We start from the raw sequence: 23,689 nt of genomic DNA, 5'->3' as shown, positions 1-23,689 counted from the left end.
TAATAAGAGAAAAGGCTGTTAAAAGCTTTTAACATAAGAAATAAGTTTGGAGATAAACTTATATTTTTTTTAAAAAACTTACAAATTAGTGTAGAGGATGGCTTGGAAAGGGAGAGACTGGAACTACAAAAAGATGTTAATGTGTTATTAACATCAGTCTTTTCAAATATGGATTTAATGGTACTTATAAATAATAAGAACAAGGAAACTAATTCCTGGGTTTTGTGAAATCTAAATCTAAACAGAGTTAGGGTGTCTTTTACCACTGAAACAAGGTCTCCTCGTAGCTCAGGAGAGGAGGCTCAGGTGTTTCTGGGATTGCCTGTCACACACATCAGAAGAGATCAGGTTGGATGTAGGAGCATTACACATGAGGTTTTTTTTTAGCTAGGTCAGATCACAAAGATCTCCCTCAGTGACCTTTGAGAGAGGGTCACTGGCATCCCCCTGCAAACTGTTAAACAACAGAAATTCAACTGAGTAAATTTAAAGATCAGATTGGATCAAATTGCATTAGGTCACTTTCCTAAGGGGAATGGAAGGAGTTTATCAGGCAGATTATTTCACCAGTGCTGACCAGGTAATTCCATGTTGCCTGCTTAAAGATTACATTCCCGGGGAATTAAAACTGCATTTTGGTTAGGTATTAAGTCTTGGTTTGCTGACATGGGATTTAGCACAAGTGACTCTATTTGGGGCTGCTGTCTCTCTCTCTCTCTCTTTTTTTTTAAAGATTTTGGCAGAGAGAGAGAGAGAGAACACAAGTGGGGTGAAGGGCAGAGGGAGAAGCAGCCTCCCGGCTGAGCAGGATGCCTGATGCAGGGCTCGAGCCCAGGACCCTGAGATCATGACAGACACTGGAGCCAAAGGCAGACACTTAACGACTGAGCCACCCAGGTGCCGCTGCTGTCTTTTTTTTTTTTTTTAAGATTTTACTTATTTGACAGAGAGAGATACAGTGAGAGAGGGAACACAAGCAGGGGGAGTGGGAGAGGGAGAAGCAGGCTTCCCGCGGAGCAGGGAGCCCGATGCGGGGCTCAATTCCAGGACCCTGGGATCATGACCTGAGCCGAAGGCAGATGCTTAACGACTGAGCCACCCAGGTGCCCCTCTCTCCTTTTTAACAATACCTTTTAGGGGTGCCTGGCTGACTCAGTTCATAGAGCGTGTGACTCTTGACACTGGTGTTGTGAGTTCAAGCCCCATGTCCTGTGGTGGGGGTCAGCGGGGGGCGGGGGGGAGGTAGTGGATAGAGCTTACTTAAGAAAAAAAAAAGTCCCAACAGTACCTTTTAACAATTTTACCTCACATTCTGCTCCACAGAAGCACATTCAGTTAGCTGGAATGTAAATATGACAAATTCTCATAAGAACCAGGAATGAGGAATCAGCCCTTTCACAGAAAGGAGAAGGATTATGGTTTTCTTGACTTTGTCTCCCAGTACTTGAACAACATTCACTTATTCTGAGGCCTCAAGTGGGAAACTGCTTTCCTCATTCCCCATCTCCTTATGCCTTATAAAATCTCTGCACTACCGGGGGTGCCTGGGTGGCTCAGTTGGTTAAGCGACTGCTTTTGGCTCAGGTCATGATCCTGGAGTCCCTGGATCGAGTCCCTGGATCGAGTCCCTGGATCGAGTCCCGCATCGGGCTCCCTGCTCGGCAGGGAGCCTGCTTCTCCCTCTGACCCTCCCCCCTCTCATGTGCTCTCTCTCTCTCATTCTCTCTGTCTCAAATAAATAAATAAAATCTTTAAAAAAAAAAAAAATCTCTGCACTACCATTAACTCTGTGTTCCAGGTTAAAGCCTTCGCATGATATCCTTAACTTTTTTTTAAATACTTAACAATTTGAAGGGAATCAAATTATTCCAGGCTGGAAGCAGATGAGAGATGTGTGCAAAGAACATTCATTCTGACACCGTTTTTGAACCTAAATTTATGATGTTACATTTCTTTTAAACTTTCTATATTTTCTTATCTACTCTCAGTGTTTTAAAAACTTTTTCATTGAATCAAAAATAAAATTAAAATCCTACCTAGGGCTATAAATCTCTAGCTATTACTGCAAAGCCAGAGATTTAGGCTTAAATTTGCACAGGAATTAGTTTGTCCTGACTCCGATTCTCTCCCCTTCCTGCCATCCAAAAGAAAAAAAAAAAAAAAAGGCAAATAGCAGCATTTTACTAACAAATAAATTAAGCATAGTGTTATACAGCTAAACAGTAGCATCAATTAGGAGGAAAGAAGAGTTTTTTCCTCAGTGTGAAAGTAGGTTGTGGCATTTGCTTCCCCATGTTTTTTCTGTCATCCTTATTGCTCACTTCAAAGTTCACCTCGGTAAGGATGGTGAGAATATCTTCACCCCTGAAAAACAACAACACTGTGACCATCTGTGGGGAAACAATACCAGCAAACCCTTTCATCCGCTCTTAGTTAGTGACAGTTCCTTCCTTCAAAATGCCAGGCATTTGAAATCATAAGCTGATAAACTAAGATGTGTCAAAGCTTTCTAGGAAAAGGAGTAGTTTCAGAGCTTAATAACTTACCTTTGGTTTACTCAAGATCTCTACTGATCATCAGAAACCTGAGAGTCAACATCAGATTTGGGTTCCTTCCCTCCTGATCTGTTTGTACCTTACTCTTCCACGTACTATGCCTCTTGCCCCCATAATCACCTCAATGCCCCCCCCCAAAAAAACATCCTCTGCTTCTGTGATCATCTACAATCACTTTGGGCAAGGGAAAACCCAATGTCTCCTGCAACCACTCCACCCCTTTCTCACCAGCCTCTGTAGGACTCGTGGTCTAAGTTACAAAAGGAAAACATGGTGTTGATGTTATGTTTCACTCCTTGATCTGCCATGGGAAATTCTTACTCTTCATACACTTAAAGTATGATGAGATATAGAGCTAGAAGATTTCTCGCTATTCACCTGTCAGTTATGTGTGCATTTGGGTGAACTATGACTACAAAACCATCATTTAACTAAAGGAGGCATAGGGTATAATAAATGAGGGAGGGATATTTTCCCACATTTTGTAGCTTCACATCAGGCCAAATTAGTGGGAATATAAAGGGTTTCTACTCTTTGGTACTTCTCTCCCACAACACACCAAGAGGGTTGATTAGCTATGATAGAACTTTAACAGAGCTGGAGGATGTTAACCATTGAAATGGGTTATTACCTTGTTGGAAGACTTCCAAAACTAGTTGAGTTGGCTGAGTCATGTTTCTGCCTAAAAACAGAGCTGAACTGACTTTACCATCACTCCCTGCTTTATGATACCCCGACTGTCCTTTCAGGCACTAAATAAAAGAAACTCTGCTGTAAGTGTCTCTATGAACTAACGATGTTAACGCTTGCCCCCCTCTCCCACTTTGCAGCTGACCTGGGAAGTACAGCTATGTCATCCATAACTAGAAATTTAGAAACGAATGAAGGGCAGAGTAGGCAAAAATTACCTAGGACATCTTTCTCTTAGGCTCTGGCAAAGTGACTGGATATACCAGGTCCCCTCCATGGGGTTTCGGTAGGAAACACAATTGTTCACAGTGGCCATCCCCAGCAGAAAGTCAGCATCTTCTGGGATATATCTCTTCTGCCGTGACGAGTCCATTTCTAAATAGGCTTCCTTCTGTTCGGAGTCAGTCTCAACAGCTATACCTTTCTGGTAGTTATCCCCTTGACAAGCCTGAATAAAAAAGATTTTGGGCTTGCCTGCAAGGGAAGGGCACTTTGAGCCAGTGAAGTAAGAGGTCAGCTCATAGATGGGGACTTCCCGCCCATCAGAGCCATAGATGATGCCCTTGTCTCCATGGGAGAGGACACAGCAGATAAAGCAATCCCTGCTAGTGTGGTCCATGCTTTGGTAGGATTTCAGAACCTCACAGATTTTCATGGCTGTAGAGTCTCTGAAAGGCACGATCTCAAAATGAAGCTCACTAAAGGTCTGACACAAAGCATCTGAAAAGTGAAACAAGAAAAGTCATATTACACCAGAATAAGCCCCAAACCACAGTCCAGAGCTAGAGAGAACACTGATCAGATTAAGAATCTGAACCAGAGGGCGCCTGGGTGGCTCCGTCACTAAGTGTCTGCCTTCTGCTCAGGTCATGATCCCGGGTTCCTGGGATCGAGCCCCGCATCGGGCTCCCTGCTCAGCGGGAAGCCTGCTTCCCTCTCTCCCACTCCCCCTGCTTGTGTTCCCTCTCTCACTGTCTCTCTCTCTCTCTGTCAAATAGTTAGATGACAGAGAGAGAGAGAGAGAGAGATGCTAGAGTACAAAGAATCTGAACCAGAACTGAAGAACAAGACCCTTTATATCACTGGCCGAATTACATAGTTTTCTAATATTTATTACCCCCAGCTGAAAACACTTCCAGTCCTGAGGCAAATGAGAAAGGGGAGAGTGCTATTGTTGGCCTTCTGTCTCTTCTCAACTAGTCTATAAGATGGGTAAGCTATTATTTAGGCTTACTACCAAACCAATCTAAATAATGATTGTATTACTTACATAATCAAAATAAAAAGCAAAAAAAAAAAATTTAATAGAAGCTTCATACTTATTTTATCTTGAACACTCAAATTTGTTTATCAAAATACAAAATATGAGGGGCGCCTGGGTGGCTCGGTTGGTTGAGTGTCTGACTCTTGATTTTGGCTCAGGTCATGATCTCAGGGTCGTGAAGACTGAGCCCCATGTCAGGCTCCACGCTCAGCATGGAGTCTGCTTGTCCCTTTCCCTCTTCTCCTCCCACCCCCCACTCGCACTTGCTCTCTCAAATAAATAAATCTTTTAAGAAAAATACAAGATATGAATGTTTAAAAAATCAAGGAGAACTAAAAGGTCTATTACAAAAAGCTATCCCTTCTCTAACTCTCCCTATTACCCAGTCATGTTCCATGAAGGCAACCACTTTCAACTTTTTACAACTATTTTTTGGTATTCACCTCCATTTTGTAATGAATTTGACCTCTTTGCTATTTATTTACTTATAAATTTTAGACTTTGTACTGAGCTCTTATTATGGAGGATGAGCATTTGATGCTCTTATACAGTTATTTACAACTTTTAATCAAATCAATAGTACTATGTAAACAATATTCTTTAATTATGTTTCCTTTTTTATTAAATTTTTTGTCTTTCCTGGAATTAGTAACTGCATTATTTTTTCATTGCTTTGTTTTCCATATGCATAACCTTATTTTTTGTCCAAGTTCTCTAAGATCTAGTCAAAGTCTTTCAACATTTTCAGGGTGCCTGATTTTTTTTTAACTAAAAATTGTATATACTTAAGGCATAAAACTGATTATATACACAGTGAAGTAATTATCACAGTCAAGCTAATAACATATCTCCTCACATACTTAATTCCTTTTGTGTGTGTGTATGTGTGATGAGAGCACCTGCAATACACTCTCTTAGCATATTTCTAGTATTCAATACAGTATTATTAACTATAGTCATTATGTCATTCATTAGATCTCTAAATAAGTTACATATCTGCAACTTTGTACCTACCCTTTGACCAAAGGACAGAAATTCAATCAAATATTATTTTAATAAAAATGTTTTGATAGTGGGGCACTTGGGTGGTTCGGTCAGTTAAATGTTCAACTCTTTTTTTTTTTAAGATTTTATTTATTTATTTGACGGAGACACAGCGAGAGAGGGAACACAAGCAGGGGGAGTAGGAGAGGGAGAGGCAGGCTTCCCGCTGAGCAGGGAGCCCGATGCAGGGCTCGAACCCAGGACCCTGGGATCATGACCTGAGCTGAAGGCAAACACTTAATGACTGAGCCACCCAGGCACCCCCATAAATGTCCAACTCTTGATTTCAGCTCAGGTCATGATGCCAGGGTCACGACATGGAGCCCCGCAATGGGCTCCGCACTGGGTGTGGAGCCTGCTTAAGATTCTCTCTGTTCCTCTCCCTCTGCCCCTCCCCATGCTTGTGCTCTCTCTCTCTCTACAAAAAAAAATGTTTTGATAGTAAATGAATGGAAATCAAAGGCCTGAATTCTCTTCTTCAAGACCAAGGTATATGATGTTGAGTGATATAGCCAATGGACTTAAAGCTCTGTGGCTTTTGAAATCTTAGAATAGATTTGCTTGAATATGTATTAAGAGACCATTAGCAGAGTCTTGATGATTAAAATCAACCTACATTAATTTTCTAAACTTTATTCAGTTAAAAAAATAAGGCATTACCTGATGTTATGACTCATAAACACCATTTTCAAAAATATATTGGATGAGTTGGATCATTTCTGTCACTTTTAGTAGTAGCCATTTCTATGTTCACACACTGAAAATTATTTTTTCATTTAAATTATAAGTTCTCACAAGTTTTCATTTAACTTGTAAGTTCTTATAAGTTCTCTTTTAAGTTGCTCCTCCTAAAGAGGCTGAGCAAAAGAATTTCTGGCTAGTTTAATATTTGACAATGGTATTTCTATTAAAGACTCACAATTTCATCTGCCCAACTTTTATAATTACAATATGTGGTCTTGATCCCAAGGCAATGTTTTCACCTAATACTTAATACATTCTACAGAAGCACTATTCATTAAGTTGAATTAAAAGCAAAGCTTATTGTTGTTGCTTTTTACTATAAGCCTTTTAGTAAGATTTGGTATTTTATCTTATATACATTACTTTGATTAAAAAATTAATTTAAAAAAACAAAAGCAGAAAATTAGCAAATATATAAAAATGTTCTTCATTTCCACAAGGAAATATGGTTTTATCCATTTTTTTTCCTGAAACATGAGGCCCTATTGGTACAATTTTTGTTCTCCCCTTTTGATAAAAAAACTTAGGTATTAGAAATATTTCACTTCTTTTCAGGGTTCTACTGTACCTGCATCCAAGTCTGTTCCATTCCTATCCTTAATGTTCTGAAGTTTGGGTACTTCCTTCCGTGCTATGCTAAAGTCATAATTGTTAAAGATCACACAATATCCTCGAGGTTTGCTTTCCATTCGGTAAACTTTCTCTGATGCCTGGAAGACAAAAATCCAACCCAGGAGCTGACTCTGAGGGTCAAACACTTGAGATGTGAACAAACAACTCCCTAGTAAGAAGTTGGGCTGTCCCCTTAGCCAAACTGGGATGCAAGGGTCCTTTCACCAGCCCTCCCTCAACTTGACGTCATTTCTCTGGTGAACCAGTTTCCACCCGTTCCCTTGACGCAGGATCCCCAGACTTCTGCCCCACAGTTAGTATGTAAAATCAGGGTCCCAGTACTTGGGCCTCTTGAGCACTTTGCACATCTATTAATACTGTCGTCATCATAACATATTTTCATATGTTCTTGTTTCTGCTCAAGGCAGCTAACATTTGCAGCAGGAACTAGAATTTATTAATTTGTGACAGCTCAATCAGGAGTTGCTGAATGAATGAATGTCTTCATGCTGTCTTTGGGCTGCCTGTCTGTCACCTTGTTATTCTGTTGGCCATCTAGTCAACTCATCTATTTTTCTGGGCTAACAGCTGAGGGCCGGCCCTTCACACAGGACATAGCACGGTCCCAGGACTTTGAAAGCCGACGACTTAATTTGGCTCTCAGGACCACAGGACCTGGAGGAGAGAGACGGACTAGTCAGGCAGGTTCTTGGCTATGTTGCAGGTTACAGTATCCAGACTCTCGTACCTGACAGTATCAGTCAGAGACAGCCCTGCATCCTGACTTTCCCGGGGCTGTTTCAGTGCCAAGATACTCAGCATTTGTTGGGAAATCCATGCAGCTCCTCAAGGTAGAGAAAAGTGCTCTGCGCTAAGGGCTCAAATTCCTGGCTCTACTACGTAATAACCTTAAGACTCTGTGCAAGTTACCTAATCTCTCTGGCACTCAGTACAGTTAGCTGTTCAGTAGGGACAACACTCAGTAGAGTGCTTTGCTATTTGCAAAGTGCCACATGACTTTGGCAAATCCTTGGTTTTCAGACCTAGAGAGGTCTGGTAATTTGCTCAGGAGCCCACTTGTAACTGGTCTCTCTCAGCTTAATTTCAAGTCTCCCACTGGACTGATAGCATTCAGGGTTTCCTCTGCTTCCCATCACAGAGAGGAGTGAACAGGCTAATGAATCAGAATGTGGCTGGTGAATCTTTGAAGGTTAATAAACTAAAGTGATTATCTAGAAAGGCAATTCTTGCACTGGCTCACTGAGATGAGAACATAGAGATGGCTAGATCACGAGCCTTTGCTGCTTACCCCTAAATCACCGTGGAGAAACAGTTTTGAAATGTCAGCCTAAAAGAAAAGGCTTTGCTTTTCCCAGGACTGCTAGAGTTTTCTCCCAAAGCCTTCTCCCACTTCGGCTGAGGCAGCTGCTGAAAGGGTTGCCAGGAGGCTTCTTGCTTTCTCGGCCCTCCAACTATTCCAGTGCCTTTGTCTTTGGTTTTAAAATAAAATTTTAGGGGTGCCTGGGTGGTGCCGTTGGTTACACATCTGACTCTTGATTTGTGCTCAAGTCATGGGATTGGGCCCCGCATGGAGCCCCACATCAGCCTCTGCACTCAGCGAGGAGTCTGCTTAGGATTCTCTCTCTCCCTTTTCCTCTGCCCCTCCCCTGCTCACATGCACTCTCTCTCTCTCTCTAAAACAAATAAATAAATCTAAAAAATAAAATAAAATAAAATTTTAACCCTTTTTTTACTTTTGAAACTTAAAAAATCACATTTTAAATTTGTCTGTTTCTGAAAATTTTCTAGAGTTCTCCAAATTTCCAGTAAGCATCTGCCCCTTACTAGTTTATCTGACCGCTTAAAAGCTGAGGAATGCAAGAACTAGAATGAGCAACTAAAGAGAAAAAGGAGTCCAAATTTCTACACACCTCTGATTCATAGTCCTGTTCTCCTGGAGAGTCCGACATTGGCAGTACCCTCAGGGATTCCTCCCCTACAAGCAACTGAGACATATCTGGAATGAAACATAGCAGAGAAGGGATTTTGGTAAAGAAACACAGAGCACCCAGGATATCATAAGGTCCCCTTTAAAATGAAAACTCACAGACTGCCTTGAACATAATATCCTTGCAGTCCACAGAATAAAAATCTTTTTACTGACTGACTCTTCACCTATTTTAAACTTGTCAGCCTGGGGCTGCAAGGTCTATGTCTTTTGACAGCAGGTGTGTATCTTTCAATGTGTAAAGAAGGTGACAAGTAGGCACGGAGCCTTCTTGATTTTAGGAGAGCAAGAGCAAGACCATTAAGATGTGGATGTGTGAGAAGGTTGTGGGGAGAGGAGGCAATGGGGGTATCTGATAGTAAATTAACTGAATAAGTCTTAAATACGTATTTCGCATATTACCATTTGAAACTTCATCTAGACTTCTTTGAGGGCTCATTGTTTGCTCTGAATTAAAAAACAAACACATATTTGATTAGAAACAATCTCGACGTAGAGGGATTTGTCAATTTAAGAATACATTTTGCTAATTCACAGCTGTCAAGTTATTTCTACCTCCGCTTAATTCTTCATAATCCGTGATTTTCTTCAGCAGGCTCTTGTTAATTTGGTCACAGATTCTTTTCAGGGTGTCCAAATTTCTTTCCCCGAGGATGACCCTCTTCTCCATCTCTATGAAAATATCAAGCAAGTTCTAGAAGGAAGAGAAATAAAGTTGGAAGACTGGATTGAGGCATACCGGCTTTTAGATGAGATTTTCTTTTTTTTTGTAAGTCCACTTTGTCCAAGAAGAGGGCCCACCCTAGCTTCCCAAGCTGACCCTCCTGACAGGATATCCTGGTCTTATAAAGCCAATAGAGCACCGGAGAAGCAATTTTGTCTTTTCTGGCCCAGGAAGAGAGAAATGAGAAGGTAGAGGAAAAGTGACATCAGGTGTCACCCAGGCCCCAGCCCCCAAGCCCTGTGCTGCAACCACCGGGGAACACCTTTAGGGGACGTCTGTGAAATAGCCCAGGTGCATGGTTGAGACAACTGTAGCCTGGTCCCCAGAGTGACAGCCCTGGGGACTGCATCTCTCCTGACACTGCCTCCAGCACGTGATCCACGTCCAGTCCGGACGCACGCACGCACAGAGTCCGCACGCACGCACGCACACGCATGCACGCACACGCACACGCACAGAGTTCCGGGTCCCAGGTGGTTGCAGAAGCTGCAGAAGCTGGAGATGTTTCCAGCTCACCCCTGTCTTGCCTGGCTCTGCAGGGCCCCGCAACGGGCTGTGCCTCCACAACCAGTCTTCTTCCCCTCACTACTGACCCTGCCATGCTCCTGACAATGTGAGCAGCACTTCTCAGTATACGAAGGAATCGTATCTGCAACGCTGCTGTCTGTCCAACCACTCTTTTCTTCTCCCCTGGTTGAAAAGTGAGAGTCCAGGTTGCTTTTACTGGACCAGACCTCTCTCCAGTCGCAGCAATCCCCACCGGCTAACTCAACCTCAGGACCAAATCTTGGTGAAACACCAGGTCTTACCAAATCATCATGCAGTTTACATCTGGAGATCTCCTGGCTCAAAAGAAACTTAAAGGACCTCAATTCCAATTTGCTTACATCTTCTGAAATCTGAAAAAGCATGACCCTGTGGTGGGAAATGGAGACACTTTAGAAATGGTTTCTCAAATAATTTCCCATTTGATAAAAGGAGTGGCAGTGGAAACTTGATTCCGGTCACCTCCCCTTAAATGAAAGACAGCTAACGACATAATTTATGAGTTGAATCCTTGCAGAGAGGCTGCTGCAGTGACATGACAGACTACTGACTCATGCCCAGCTACTCCACCCTTAACAGAGTTAAGGTCCACTAACTATGCTGTTCAGTTAGTTTCAGTTAAATGAATTGTGTTTTTCCTTGGTCCTTCACTATAAAATCAGGAGCTTGTTGCAGTAGGAAAAAAAAAAAGTTTTTATTGTGGAAATTATGCTTTTCAAAATGCAAACTGGATCATCACCTCCTGGTCTTTTTAAAAGATTTATTTATTTATTTGAGAGAGAGTGTGTGCACAAGCAGGGGGAGCTGCAGGCAGAGGGAGAGGGAGAAGCAGGCTCCCCACTGAGCAAGGAGCCCAACGCGGGGCTGATCCCAGATCGCCAGGATCATGACCTGAGCCGAAGGCAGATGCTTAACTGACTGAGCCACCCAGGTGCCCTGGATCATCACTTCCTAAATTAAAACTCGTTAGTGCTCTCCTGGCCATCAACGTCAGTAGGAAGGCCCCACACTTGGTTCTGGAATACAAACCTTTGTGCACTGAGCCCAGCCTACCTCTTCAGCTTCTCTAGCCACTCCTCAGCACCTGCCCCCATCTCCTCTCCAAACACACGCAGCTGCCCTGCCCCCACCCCTGTATGCTGTGCTGCTCACACCCCCATTCCCTTGTCCCATCTGCAGACACACTCACCCACTAACAGCTCAAGTACTGCCTGAGTCTCCTCAAGGCTGCATTCACCACACTGTGCCTTTGTATCGCCAGAAAGTTTACACACATGTTATAATTGTCTGCTTATGAAGCCCTCTGAGTCCCCTGAGAGCAAGGTCTGTGCCCTTTCTGTTTCCATAAGCCCGGTGGGTCATGAGGTGCAGAGGTTAAGTGCAGAGGACCTGGGCTACTGGCGTTGGAACTTTGGTTCCATCATCTAAGAACTGTGTGACTGTAGACGTGTTGTACACTTTTCCCCCTCATCTGCAAACTTGTACATGATACAATATACCATAGGGACATATTAAGAATAATACGAATAAATTTATCTGAAGTGCTTAAATCAATCTTTGGCAATACATTGAGTGTTCGATACACAACAGGCATTATTATTTCCTAATCCATGAGAGGTTCTTGGGATATGTCTGTTGAAGGAAAAAAGGAATGTTTAATAAGTCAGCAAACCTTTCACCATTGTGGTGTAAAGGAAAATAACACAAAAACATGCTAACTTCAAATTAAATTAGAAAATTAAAGTTCTGAAAATAAAAATAGTGTACAAACAGAAGTTTCTCAGGATTATCATCTATTTCATCCTTCCTCTCCTGGAATCTCTACCCTAGAAGTATTTCTCCAAAGTTTTCTCAGTTTGGCCAAGATTGGGTCCAGTCAAAAGTTACCGGCCCTTTTATCTTTCTTATAAGGTGTTTTGCCCTCTTACTTTCCTCATTACTAAAATCTACTGGCTTTCTTGTACCGTCACTGTCTAGAAATAAACCTGGGTAGTTTATAAGATACTGATTTTATAGGCAGCAATTATAATTTGAAAATAAAAATGTCTAGTGCTTTCTCGTAAATGGAAAGTGGCCACTCTAGCATACTTTTTATTTCCTGGCTAATATCCAACAATGATGAACAGTAGATTGTATTTGTGCTGACCCTTTTGTTCCCAAGCTAACATGTTAAAGATTTAACAGACAGGGACGCCTCGGTGGCTCAGTCGGTTAGGCAGCTGCCTTTGGCTCAGGTCATGATCTCGGGGTCCTGGGATCGAGCCCCGCATCGGGCTCCCTGCTCAGCGGGGAGCCTGCTTCTCCCTCTCCCTGCTGTTTCTCCTTCTTGTGTTCTCACTCTCTCTCTCTCTGACAAATAAATAAATAAAATCTTTAAAAAAAAAAAAAAGATTTGACAGACAGATCCTCCCTTGTTTGGGACTCAGCCTTCCACCAGAGAAGTACAGGTCACTGTCTGACATTGACAATTTGCCTTAGCCTTGCTTACATGACAGAAGGAGAGCAACCTTCAGAAGACCAAGATGGTGGGCACGAGATAAGACCCTCCTAGTTCTAGGGTTGTTGTTTTTTTAAGATTAATTGCTGCCTTAATGAAAAAAAAAATCATTAGGAAGATGTCACAGTCCCATTAAAACAAAGTTATCCAGTATTGAATGATGTCCTCCCCAACTCTCCTCCCCAATTCATGTCCACCCTGGATGGATGAATGTGACTTTATTTGGGAAAAGGATCTTTGATGATATAATCTTGTTAAAATCAGGTCACACTAGATCAGGGTTGGCCCTAGTCCAACAACTGGTGGCTTTCCAAGAAGAGGAAATTCAGAAAAACAGGCACAGAGAGGAGATTGGAGTGATGCATCGAAAAGATGAGGAAGACCAAGGATTGCCTGCAAACACCTGAAGCTAGGGGAGGAAGGAACATGAAACAGACTCTCCCTCAGAGCTCCAAAGGAACCAGCCCTGTTGACACCTTCATTTCAAACTTCTAGGCCCCAGAACTGTGAGAGTATGAATGTCTTTACTGTGGTAAGCCACCCAGTTTGTGGGACTTCCACAGCAGCCTTCGGAAACTCATACACCCAGCATATCTCTTTTGTCACTTATCAAAATGCTCAAGCTTTGAGCAGAGAAAGATATGGTAGGGAACATGCCAGAATCTCAGGTCTCTGAGACTGAGGACCAGGGCATTCATAAATAGGCCAGGCTAGTAGGGGATAGTGAGAACGTACCATCACACTCGCCATCATTACTAACAAGAGAGAAGAGGCCGTGAAATGCATCACAGCTAAGGCTGGAGTAGAAGTTTTCAGAAGGGAAGCTAAAAATAACGCTGAGGAGCATCTGGTAATAGGGCATGTTGAAAGACAGAAGTTGGTAATGTGTGCCTGTTTTTAAAGTCTGTTACCTATATAATCAGTCATCCCTCACAACCCCAGTGCTGCTCTTTCTGCCCGTGTTTTAATAAAATCACCATTTTGCACACACACACTCACACACAAGTCTGTTACCGACTCGTGAAGACGTAAGAGAACATGGCTTGTTATCAGCCCTGGGTCCCGCTCCCCCACAGGCAGGGAGAGGCCCAGCTGCAAGGCAGAGGCTGGACAGACGACTGAGGTCGCCACTGTCCACACAGGGGCTCGGCAGTCTTTGTGGGGCCCAGCCTGGCCGGCCCAGCATGATGGGCAGCAGACAGCCCCCATTGGAGAACCTTATGAAGCAAGTCTTTCAGGGTGGAGTAAAAGCCTAGAACCCCACTGAGAACGTCCACAGTCAACCACATGCAGGTGGGAGGGGGATTTCGGACAAGCAGCAGGGATGCTTTATCCAGTAATGGGCAAAGTAAGCACAGGACGTGGACATCAACAGAGCAGAGGCAAACAGAAGAGGAGACAGAACGGGGAGAGAGACAATTCAGAAGATGGCTGTTTTAATATCAGCATACCTACAGGTCCTATTTCACTTTGGAAACAAATTTTTTATTTTATGGTTTAACTTTTTTTCTGAATTATATATAAGATCTCTAAATTCCTTAATCTGGCCCTGGTGGGACATCTTCGAGGAACTTCCAAAGTCATACGACACAGACACCCGCAATCAGCCCTACCCACGAAGATGTGTCCATTGCACCCGCAGCTCCCAGTGCCTGCACTGTGGAGGCTGTCCCTACCTGTAGGCAGAGATCTGGGCTCTGCCTGGTATCTGAAGTTCCTGCTCCATCTCCTCTTTGCTGGTGTCCAGGTAGGTGACCAGCAGATCCAGTCTATTAATTCGGAAAAGCAGCTCCTTCAAGAAGGACAGGTTGCTTTCCTCCAACATTCTCTTTTCCTGGAGTCTCTGGAATAACATCAAGGGATCCTTGATGGGTTCCTGCTTTTTCTGTGGGATGTAGTCCATGCTAAGGAATTTGAGGGAGGCCAGCTCATCACTGTCCAGCTGCTCTCCAATATTATAGAGGCATTTGCTGAAATTCATGTTGGTCAAGTATCAGGAGAGTGTCGTCGTAGCCTAGGTCAAAATACAATATTATGTTCAGATGAGGAAGAGAAGTACCATTTACCAGTTCCGTCATTAAGTGCTGTTATCTACTATAGACATTTTACTGAGGACACAGGGAAGAAAAAAACAAACAGGACACGTTTCTGCTCTCAACTAGCTCACTATTTTGGAAGGTAGATACACAAATTAGCCAATAGTCAGAGAGTTGTGACCAGGGCACCGTAGGAATATAGAGGAAGGAACCCTAAGTCAACCAGGGAGAAGGGCTTCCTGGAGGGAAGGCATCTTTGGGAAGGAGGTGGGAAAGGACAATTCTTGCAGGAAATAATTTATGCAAAAGATGGAGGCGATAATGTTCAAGTCAATTCAAGCAACCACAAGGAGCTCAAACAAGTAACCACGAAGTGTCTGGGAAGAGGAATGGTGGGAAAAGGGATGAAGCCATGGCCTGGAACCATTACAAAGCGCCTCGTACTGTGGGGGAAAGGGCTCAGGTTTTGTCCCAGAGGTGATGGGGAACTAAGAAAGGACTGTAATGTCATCCAGTTTGGGATTAACATTTCAAGTGTGGCAGGTAGGGGCGCCTGGGTGGCTCAGTGGGTTAAGCATCTGCCATTGGCTCAAGTCACGATCTCAGGGTCCTGGTCGGGCTTCCTGCTCTTCGGGGAGTCTGCTTCTCCTTCTGCCCCTCTCCCTACTCATGCACTCTCTCACGCTCTCTCTTTCTCAAATAAATCAAATCAAAAAAAAAAAAAGTGTGGAGGATAGACTGGAAGGGCTGGAGGCTGGAGAAGTGATGGCGTCTGACTGAAACAATGGTGCTAGGAAAACATGATGCAGTGCTGTCCCCCAAAGGCCTCGGGATCAGCCCCCACAACCGACCAAGGACCCACAGCTGGAAATGAAACCAAGTCAACTTTGTCAGCCTTCCAATGCAGAAATGAAACCAGGTCAACTTTGTCAGCCTTCCATTTCAAACAGTCTCCAAATCAGATGACGTGATATTTTCTCACACACATGTTTGAGCAGATAGAAAAGGAGAGGGCAGTGTTTGTGGAAACCCCGGACAACCTTCACGCAAACAGCCCAGAATCTGGGGGTCCTCCTCCCGTGAGCCCCTGAGTCACCCCTCCTCCTCCCTGCTCTGATAGGCCCATGTTGGTGATAAAACAAGCCCTCAGAGCAGGGTTTGTACTGGATTCTTCAGAGGAGCAGGTGTGGGACCCAGCTCATAAGACAGCCGCAGTATCATCATAAACGGCAGGAAGTGACAGGAAGCCACCTGCAGCTGACTGTCGGGGAGGGGGAAAGTGCAGTGGTTCAGAGTAAGCGGCGTTAGGGTCTGACAAAACTTAGATAGAAGCTGTCTGGGGCACTGGCCCCAGGCCTAGGCAGCTCAGGTCCTCTGAGAGTTAGGTGCTCCCTCTGTAACATGGGGATCAGAACACCCACCCCCTAAAGTGTTTGACTAAGTCCTGTAAGGCATGTGCAGTGATGGTCAGCAATTAATGAACAAATGAGGGTTAACCCAAAAGAAGGAAACAGATCCTGGCTGTGGGGACCCAACAGGAACTGGGCACTTGAGTACTTTCCTCACCCTCCTGGTTTCCCGTTTCCCCAGTGGAAAACTCGTTGGGAAGTAGTGTTTTTCAAACTCTGTAAAGTTGAAGAACTCTTGGTTGACTCCTTACTCAGATGTTCCCATACCTTAGGAGGTGGTCCCGGAGGGCTGCAGTTTGAGAAACTTGAACTAGAAAACCTTTAACTTCCTGTCCACCTCCACCATTTCCTTGATCCCACAGACTCTGTGCTCCTGGGCACTTTCCTTAACCTCAAATGACCTTAACCTGTTTGTACCTCTTTCCTCCCGGAAGCAAAGTGGATGAGTTCCTGGGTCCTTAAGCTCCCTGCACTAACATTCTTGGATGAAAACACAAATCCTGATTCTATCACTTGAAATAATGATTAAGTGAACCAGGACCCATGTATTTCCTATATCTGATGTTAAAATAGAAGTATTTGGGGGGCTCCTGGGTGGCTCAGTGGGTTAAGCATTTGACTCTTGATTTCAGCTCAGGTCATGATCTCAGGGTCATGAGATCGAGCCCTGCATAGGACTCTGCACTGGGCATGGAGCCTGCTTAAGCTTCTCTCTTTCCCTCTCCCTCTGCTCCTCCCAACTACCACTCTCTCTCTAAAAATTAATTAATTAATTAAATAAAATAGAAATATTTTTTATTTGCACAATAAGGTTAAGTTTTAATCTTTTTTTTTTTTTAAGATTTTATTTTATTTATTTGACAGAGAGAGAGAGACAGCTAGAGAGGGAACACAAGCAGGGGGAGTGGGAGAGGGAGAAGCAGGCTCCTGGCCGAGCGGGGAGCCCGATGCGGGGCTCGATCCCAGGACCCTGGGATCACGACCTGAGCCGAAGGCAGACGCTTAACGACTGAGCCCCCCAGGCGCCCCAAGTTTTAATCTTTTTATAAAGTACCGTGAAAGACTAGGAAATTTTTAGTTTTTCCTTTAAAAACACCTTCCCTCTCCCCGCACCCACTCTGATTGTACAAGCAGTATTTTTGTGTGAGTGAAAATTGAGAATATAGTAAATTATAAAATGGTCACAATTATCATTATCATACACACACACACACACACACATGCACACAAGATATCATACATCAGACATACACGCAAAGATACATTTATATAAAGGGCGCCTGGGTGGCTCAGTTGGTTGAGCGACTGCCTTCGGCTCAGGTCATGATCCTGGAGTCCCGGGATCGAGTCCCGCATCGGGCTCCCCTGCTTGGTGGGGAGCCTGCTTCTCCCTCTGACCCTCCCCCCTCTCATGTGCTCTCTGTCTCTCTCATTCTCTCTGTCTCAAATAAATAAATAAAATCTTTAAAAAAAAAAGATACATTTATATAAAAATCAGAATCAGGCTGCTTATCCAAGTGTATACACCTATTTTTTTTCCCCACTTAATATTTAGAATGAATATTCACCCCACCATTAAATATTCTTCTTTGGCATATTTTTAATGTTTCTTGATCTCCAGCATGCAGATATAGCAAAATTTAGTTTAAGGAATTTTCAATTTCTTTACTCTTAAAAATAATATTGTATTGCAAAGCTTTTTCACATATCCTGTGCATATCTCTGATTATTTCTCTCTTAGAATTGGAATTATGGGGCAAAACCCTTTTTCTCCCTTTTAATCTAGAATTTACATCATTATTTAGACAAGCTTTCTTGACTCTGAAAACTAGAAGAAAGTGTTTTGGACAGATACACTTTGCACTGGATTCCCAAAGCCTGCAGAGCCTAAATCTTTCACAAAGCAATCAATTATCACGAAAATACTTTTATTTAGAAAAGACATCTTAAATATGTGGCTAGCACCTAACAGCATATGTTCAAAATGTAGCAAACAAAACCTACTGGACCTATAAGGGGACAAACTAGCAAGTTCATTCCCTAAATCACACTCCCTAGAAACACACGTGTTTAGTTTTTGATGTAGTGTTCCATAGAAAGAAAAGAAAAAAAAAAAACACGTGTACTCAACAGGATATGTGCACGGACTGTCACCACAACACAATGTGTAACCCTGAACAACTGGAAACATCCCTAATGTCCATCAACATAGAAATGGCTAAATAAACTAAGGTATAGTCACACTACAGAATATTGTGCAGCAGTTAAGAAAATGCCCTCCATCTTCTGAAATAAAAACGATAGCTATCCAAGTCATGTTATTATGACAGTAAAAAAAACATAGAAAAAGCAGTTGCAATATAAAAAAATACATCTACTTTTTAAAAAATACTCAAAGCAATACAATGAGATTTTCAGTGGTTACAGATACATATGCAAAAGCAGAAAATAAAAAGGTAACAGGGTTCTGGGAAGAGACTTAACAAATTCAAAAGTTTCTTCTGGGGAATGAAGGAGAAAACTAGAATTTGGGGGTGAAGGAGTGAGGAAAGAGAATTGCTCTTTCCCTGTAATATGATAAGAAGAATGTATGCACATATTCTCAGGTAAATGGAACTACTGTTAAAATACTTGAGTGTGTTCTTGGGCTTAAGGTTGTGTAAGAGAGTGAATGAAGGAGGAGGCAAGAAATGACAATCTTTGGAACAGGAAATGACATACCATGGGCACATTAACCAGGAAAGGAGACCAGATCAGAGGAGCAAGCAACACAACCACATTTGTGTTTTGTTTTGTTTCGGTTTTTTTTAATTTTATTTATTTATTTATTTATTTATTTATTTATTTATTTATTTATTAAAGATTTTATTTATTTGACAGAGACAGAGATAGCGAGAGCAGGAATACAAGCAGGGAGAGTGGGAGAGGGAGAAGCAGGCTTCCCGCCGAGCAGGGAGCTCGATGTGGGGCTTGATCCCAGGATCCCGGGATCATGACCTGAGCCAAAGGCAGACGCTTAAGGACTGAGCCACCCAGGCGCCCCTGTTTCATTTTGTTTTTTAAGTAGGCTCCACACCCAGCACCCAGCATGTAGCCCAACGGGGACCTTAAACTCACGACCCTGAGATCGAGACCTGAGCAGGTATCAAGAGTCGGTCGCTTAACCGACTGAGCTCCCCAGGTGCCCTTACACTTGTGTTCTTAAAAGAAAAGAAAGTATTAGATGAACTTAAACTTTAAAAAAGAACTTAAGAGAACTCAGAGAACCTATTTGCCCCCAAAATAGCAGGAAACTTCCACACACCATTCTCGAAAATAGAAATCTAGTAGAAGAGACTGGAAGATTGAAGTGGCCCAAGTGAAAACTCTGCGTTTCCTCCCAGTAGCAAATACACGTCCTTTCAAACACATACCAAATAGTCACAAAAATTGTCCACAAAGAAAATCTTAATACGAGATTTCCAAAGAGCACAAATAGTACAGTCCATATTCTCTTTTAGAAGTTAACGATGAAATTAGAAATTAACATGTTAATTAGAAGTTAACAATGAAAAATAACCAAACTGAACACACCTACAAAAAGGGCTATCGACATTGAGGTGGCTTTTTCCACACGTGCTGTTAGAACAATTGGGCAGACTTCTAGAACAAACTGAAATGGATCATAACTGAACTCTTCACATTAAAATAAGCTGCAGATGGATCAAAGCCTCAAACCTGAAAATTAAAATACTAAGGAAAGAAACATTGGAGAATTGTTTAAAATAATCATGCAGTGGTAAAGAACCTTTCTAAGTACAACAGAAAACCTGGAAGCCATTACAGAAAGGTTGATAAATGTCCTTAAATAATAACTAAAATAATCTGTCAAAATAAGCCAGACAAAATTTAAAAATAAATAAATCTTGCACTTGGGGGAAAAAGGACTGATTTTCTTAAAGTCATTTTTTTAAAAAAAGGATAAAGACCAACGATCCAATGCATAAACAGGTAAACATCGTAAGTACACAGTTCAGAGAAAAGTAAGTACCAGTGGCTTTATTTTTTAAAACCAATGGTTTTAAACATTTGAAAAGATGTTCAACTTCATTCACCAAAAAAAAAAAAAAAAAGGCAAACTGAAATTACAAAAGACCATTTTTCAACTACCAAATTGGTGAAGCACAAAACTTGCAATACCCAGTGTTTTGAGATGGTGGGAAAAAAAATAGGTAGGTGGGTAATTTGGCCCCTATTGGTCAAAATATAAAATGACCCCACAATTTAACTTCCACGAGTTTCTCCAACATTAGCTTAAACGCGCTGTACTTAAAAACAGGTACAGGGCTGCTCATGGCAGTGTTGCTCGGCAGAACAAAGGGGCAGAAACCACTCCTTATCGGTATCAGAAGTTCAATGAAACCTTACTCAGATATTTAAAAAGAATAGGAAGACCACCATGATTGGATTTGTGTGATCTATACAAGGTCTTATGAAGTGGTGCGTGGATTTGTGTATTTACAGAAGATCTTTGAACAGAACCAACACACAGGAAGCTGTTTCAGTGATTGCGTGGGAGGAGAGGAACTAAAAGCCCGGTGATGGAGTGGACGCCGGGGCGGCAGAAAAGTCAGGCTTGCCGCTTAAATTTTTAGGAGGTGCATGTATTACTTATTCTATGCGGACTTATATGTAGATGAAAATCACTACTTTTTTTTTTTTTTTCAAAAATTCCATTCATTTATTTGACAAAGACAGAGAGCAGGAGAGCACAAGCAGTGGGAGAGGCAGAGGGAGAAGCAGGCTCCCCACCTAGCAGGGGGCCCGATGCGGGGCTCGATCCCGGGCTCGATCCCAGGAGCCTGGGACCGTGACCTGAGCCGAAGGCAGATGCTTAACCAACTGAGCCACACAGGCGCCCCAAAAATCATTACTTAAAGACCCATTTTCATTCATAAGGAGGAAAGGATCTAAACTAGGCCCAGCCCTGTTTAGCACCATTAGCTCCAACGTCCTTAAAATTTTAAATCAGTTCTAACCTCTGTTAAAATCTCCTTTTACAGAATTAAATGATTGTCAAACGAAAGCGGAATCTTTTTCCCTCGATATTTTTTTCTGATAACAACGCTTATTGTATTCATTTTAGAAAGTACAGACAAGATAAAAAGGAAAATAAAAATACCTGTAATTCTACCATCCAAAGATAATCACCTAATAATATTTTACTATCTTTCCTACCAAGCATTTTATATATTTTTTTTCCCTCATATTTTATCATACCACATTTCTGAGGTATAAGTGGAATTTTCACCGGTAATATTGTAAGTACATCTTGATACCATCACTTTTTTCTTCTACAGCACAGATTTTAAAATTTGTAAAGTATGAAATCATAGGATTGGACCATAATGTATGTAACCAGTTTTCTGCTTATATTTAGAATAAGATCTTAAGATGTAAATCTCCATGTACACCTCTGATTATTTTCTTAGAATAATTTCCTAGAAGTAGTAATTACTGAGCCCAAAGGAATAAACCTTCTTTAAGTCTTTTGTTACATATTTAATAGCATTTTCTGACAGTATATAATAATAATAATAATAACAACAACAATAATAATACAATCCAAGGCCAGGATGATATGAGTTTGGTTATAACATGATTGGCACTTGGCTCCTGTCCTCTGTAGCTGCCTCATCTCATTCATTTTATTATCTTTGCAGTAATTAGAAAATGCTTTCTAAATGACTTCTGCATCACATGAAAATGGAGAGTTAGTAGGGAAAATGTTGGCAAGGCCTCTTTCTGGTCCAGGTTTTACAGGACACACTATGACATAATATTCAGTCTTGGTTTGTTTACGTCACACACCTCTCTAGTCATAGTGCCTGGAAAGCAATTAGCTGCAACAGAATTTTATACCTTTGACAAAGGGCCACCTCTGGGCACTGAGATCCATGGGTACACGGACCGTAGGATGGTTCTTGTTTTATGGCACCGAGGTTTACTGCATAAGATCATGGGCTAGAAACTTTGTTACAGTAATATTTTTAAAAGAGCATTTATTGGGGCGCCTGGGTGGCTCAGTCGTTAAGCGTCTGCCTTCGGCTCAGATCATGATCCCAGGGTCCTGGGATCAAGCCCCGCATCAGGCTCCCTGCTCCGCGGGAAGCCTGCTTCTCCCTCTCCCACTCCCCCTGCTTGTGTTCCCTCTCTTACTGTGTCTCTCTCTCAAATAAATAAATAAAATCTTAAAAAATAAATAAAAGAGCATTTATGGTTGTATTTTTCTGATCCTAAAATAGTAAAAGTCACACTTATTCCTTAGAGAAAGTACAGAAAAGTATAAAAAAAAAGAAAAATCACTTAGAAACTCATCATTTAGAAGTAACTCTTTTGTTACACTTAGTGGTTTCCTTCCACTTATATTCGTGTGTGTGTGTGTGTGTAAATACATATATATAATGTGTTCATATACATACATAAAAGATATAAATTTGAATATTTTCATATATAATGCATACAAGGCAGAAGAAAGAGATGGGGATGCGATACCACCAGGAAGTTTTCTTTTACTTTCAGTTATATGATATCTGTTAAATCATAACTCTATATAAATAGATTTGTACTATACAATAAGTATCTTTAATATTTTTAATAATAAATTTATGCCCCAAAGTATTTGATGTAAATAAATGTTTGTATTATGATATACAGGTGTTTATATCTATGTAAATGTAAAAATATCTTTTTGACTTATTTTACTACCAGTCTCTGAAGAAATTGGTATTATCGTCTTCATGTTACCATTGTGAAAAATCAGTTTAGAAATAAGCTCGCAGGAGAGGTGTCAGGCTCGGATTTGAGCATCTCCCTAGAGGGTTTCAACGACAGGCCCTGCAAAGATTTAGATTTTATTCTGCTTGCAGCTGGAAGCCAGCGAAGGAATTTAACCAAAAAAAAAGGACATGTAATCATAATATTTTCAAAGATTAAAATATAAAAAAATTTTTGAAAGACAAAAATACTCCCAAAACACAAAACCAGGAATTCTTAATAAATCCACTACGGCAGAGAGAGTGACCCCACAGAACCTGACGAATCAGAGTGGTATGTGCCGGAGCCCAGATTTAGATAGTGTCACCGCCTTCCAGAGTCCCAACTCTACCCCTGCTTAGGCCACGATTCAATTAAGGATAAGGTCTCTGTACAAACAGTCATACTTGGAGCATTCCAGAAAAACCTCACCTAAGCTGGAGAGGGCCTTAAGCTCTGGAATCTATGGGGCTCTCGCCATGGCTCTCAGAGGGACTACTAATTCTTACGGTTTTTCCACCCTCAGCAGCCTAGAAAATTCTAGAATCAAAGGTCTTTCTCCCAGGAGGCCCAACCAACCTTACCAAAGAAGCCAATCCTGGGACCCTCACAGTGGCAGCAGCTTCTTCACAGGCCTGTTTTCTCCCAAAGCGACTAAAACAAGAGAGAAGGGCCACGACTGAAACAAGAGTGAAGGGCTGAGGAAGAATAGGCACCGCTCGCTCTACTTCCTGTTTACGAAACGACTGACTCATTTAGGCTGAG

At 42.0% G+C, this 23,689-nt stretch overlaps 1 protein-coding gene across 1 annotated transcript; it reads right to left on the bottom strand.

The window, feature by feature from the left end:
* Positions 1-2,186: 2,186 nt before the first annotated feature.
* On the bottom strand, positions 2,187-23,595 carry CASP8 (caspase 8). The gene is made up of 9 exons (XM_021703114.1): positions 23,509-23,595; positions 14,361-14,698; positions 10,451-10,556; positions 9,473-9,611; positions 9,320-9,364; positions 8,841-8,926; positions 6,866-7,007; positions 3,464-3,965; positions 2,187-2,364 (listed from the first exon to the last, which is right to left on the bottom strand). The coding sequence occupies exons 2-9, from the start codon at positions 14,663-14,665 to the stop codon at positions 2,229-2,231; spliced, it is 1,461 nt and encodes a 486-aa protein (XP_021558789.1). The 5' UTR covers positions 14,666-14,698; positions 23,509-23,595; the 3' UTR covers positions 2,187-2,228.
* Between the last annotated feature and the right edge of the window lie 94 nt (positions 23,596-23,689).

Source organism: Neomonachus schauinslandi, chromosome 3, assembly GCF_002201575.2.
Source record: "Neomonachus schauinslandi chromosome 3, ASM220157v2, whole genome shotgun sequence".
Taxonomy (NCBI): Eukaryota; Metazoa; Chordata; class Mammalia; order Carnivora; family Phocidae; genus Neomonachus; species Neomonachus schauinslandi.
The sequence above is the reverse complement of the archived record's forward strand: the minus strand, read 5'-3'. Positions and strand labels throughout refer to the sequence as shown.

What these genes read in the sequence shown, in the direction of transcription:
- CASP8 (XM_021703114.1), bottom strand. Translation starts at nt 14,665, where the DNA reads ATGAATTTCAGCAAATGCCTCTATAATATTGGAGAGCAGCTGGACAGT. An exon ending in TGGAACAGACTTGGATGCAG is followed by an intron (nt 3,966 to 6,865) that starts GTACAGTAGAAC and finishes TTCACTTTTCAG; the next exon opens with ATGCTTTGTGTCAGACCTTT. An exon ending in CTAAGAGAAAGATGTCCTAG is followed by an intron (nt 2,365 to 3,463) that starts GTAATTTTTGCC and finishes GTTGTTTTTCAG; the next exon opens with GGGTGAAGATATTCTCACCA.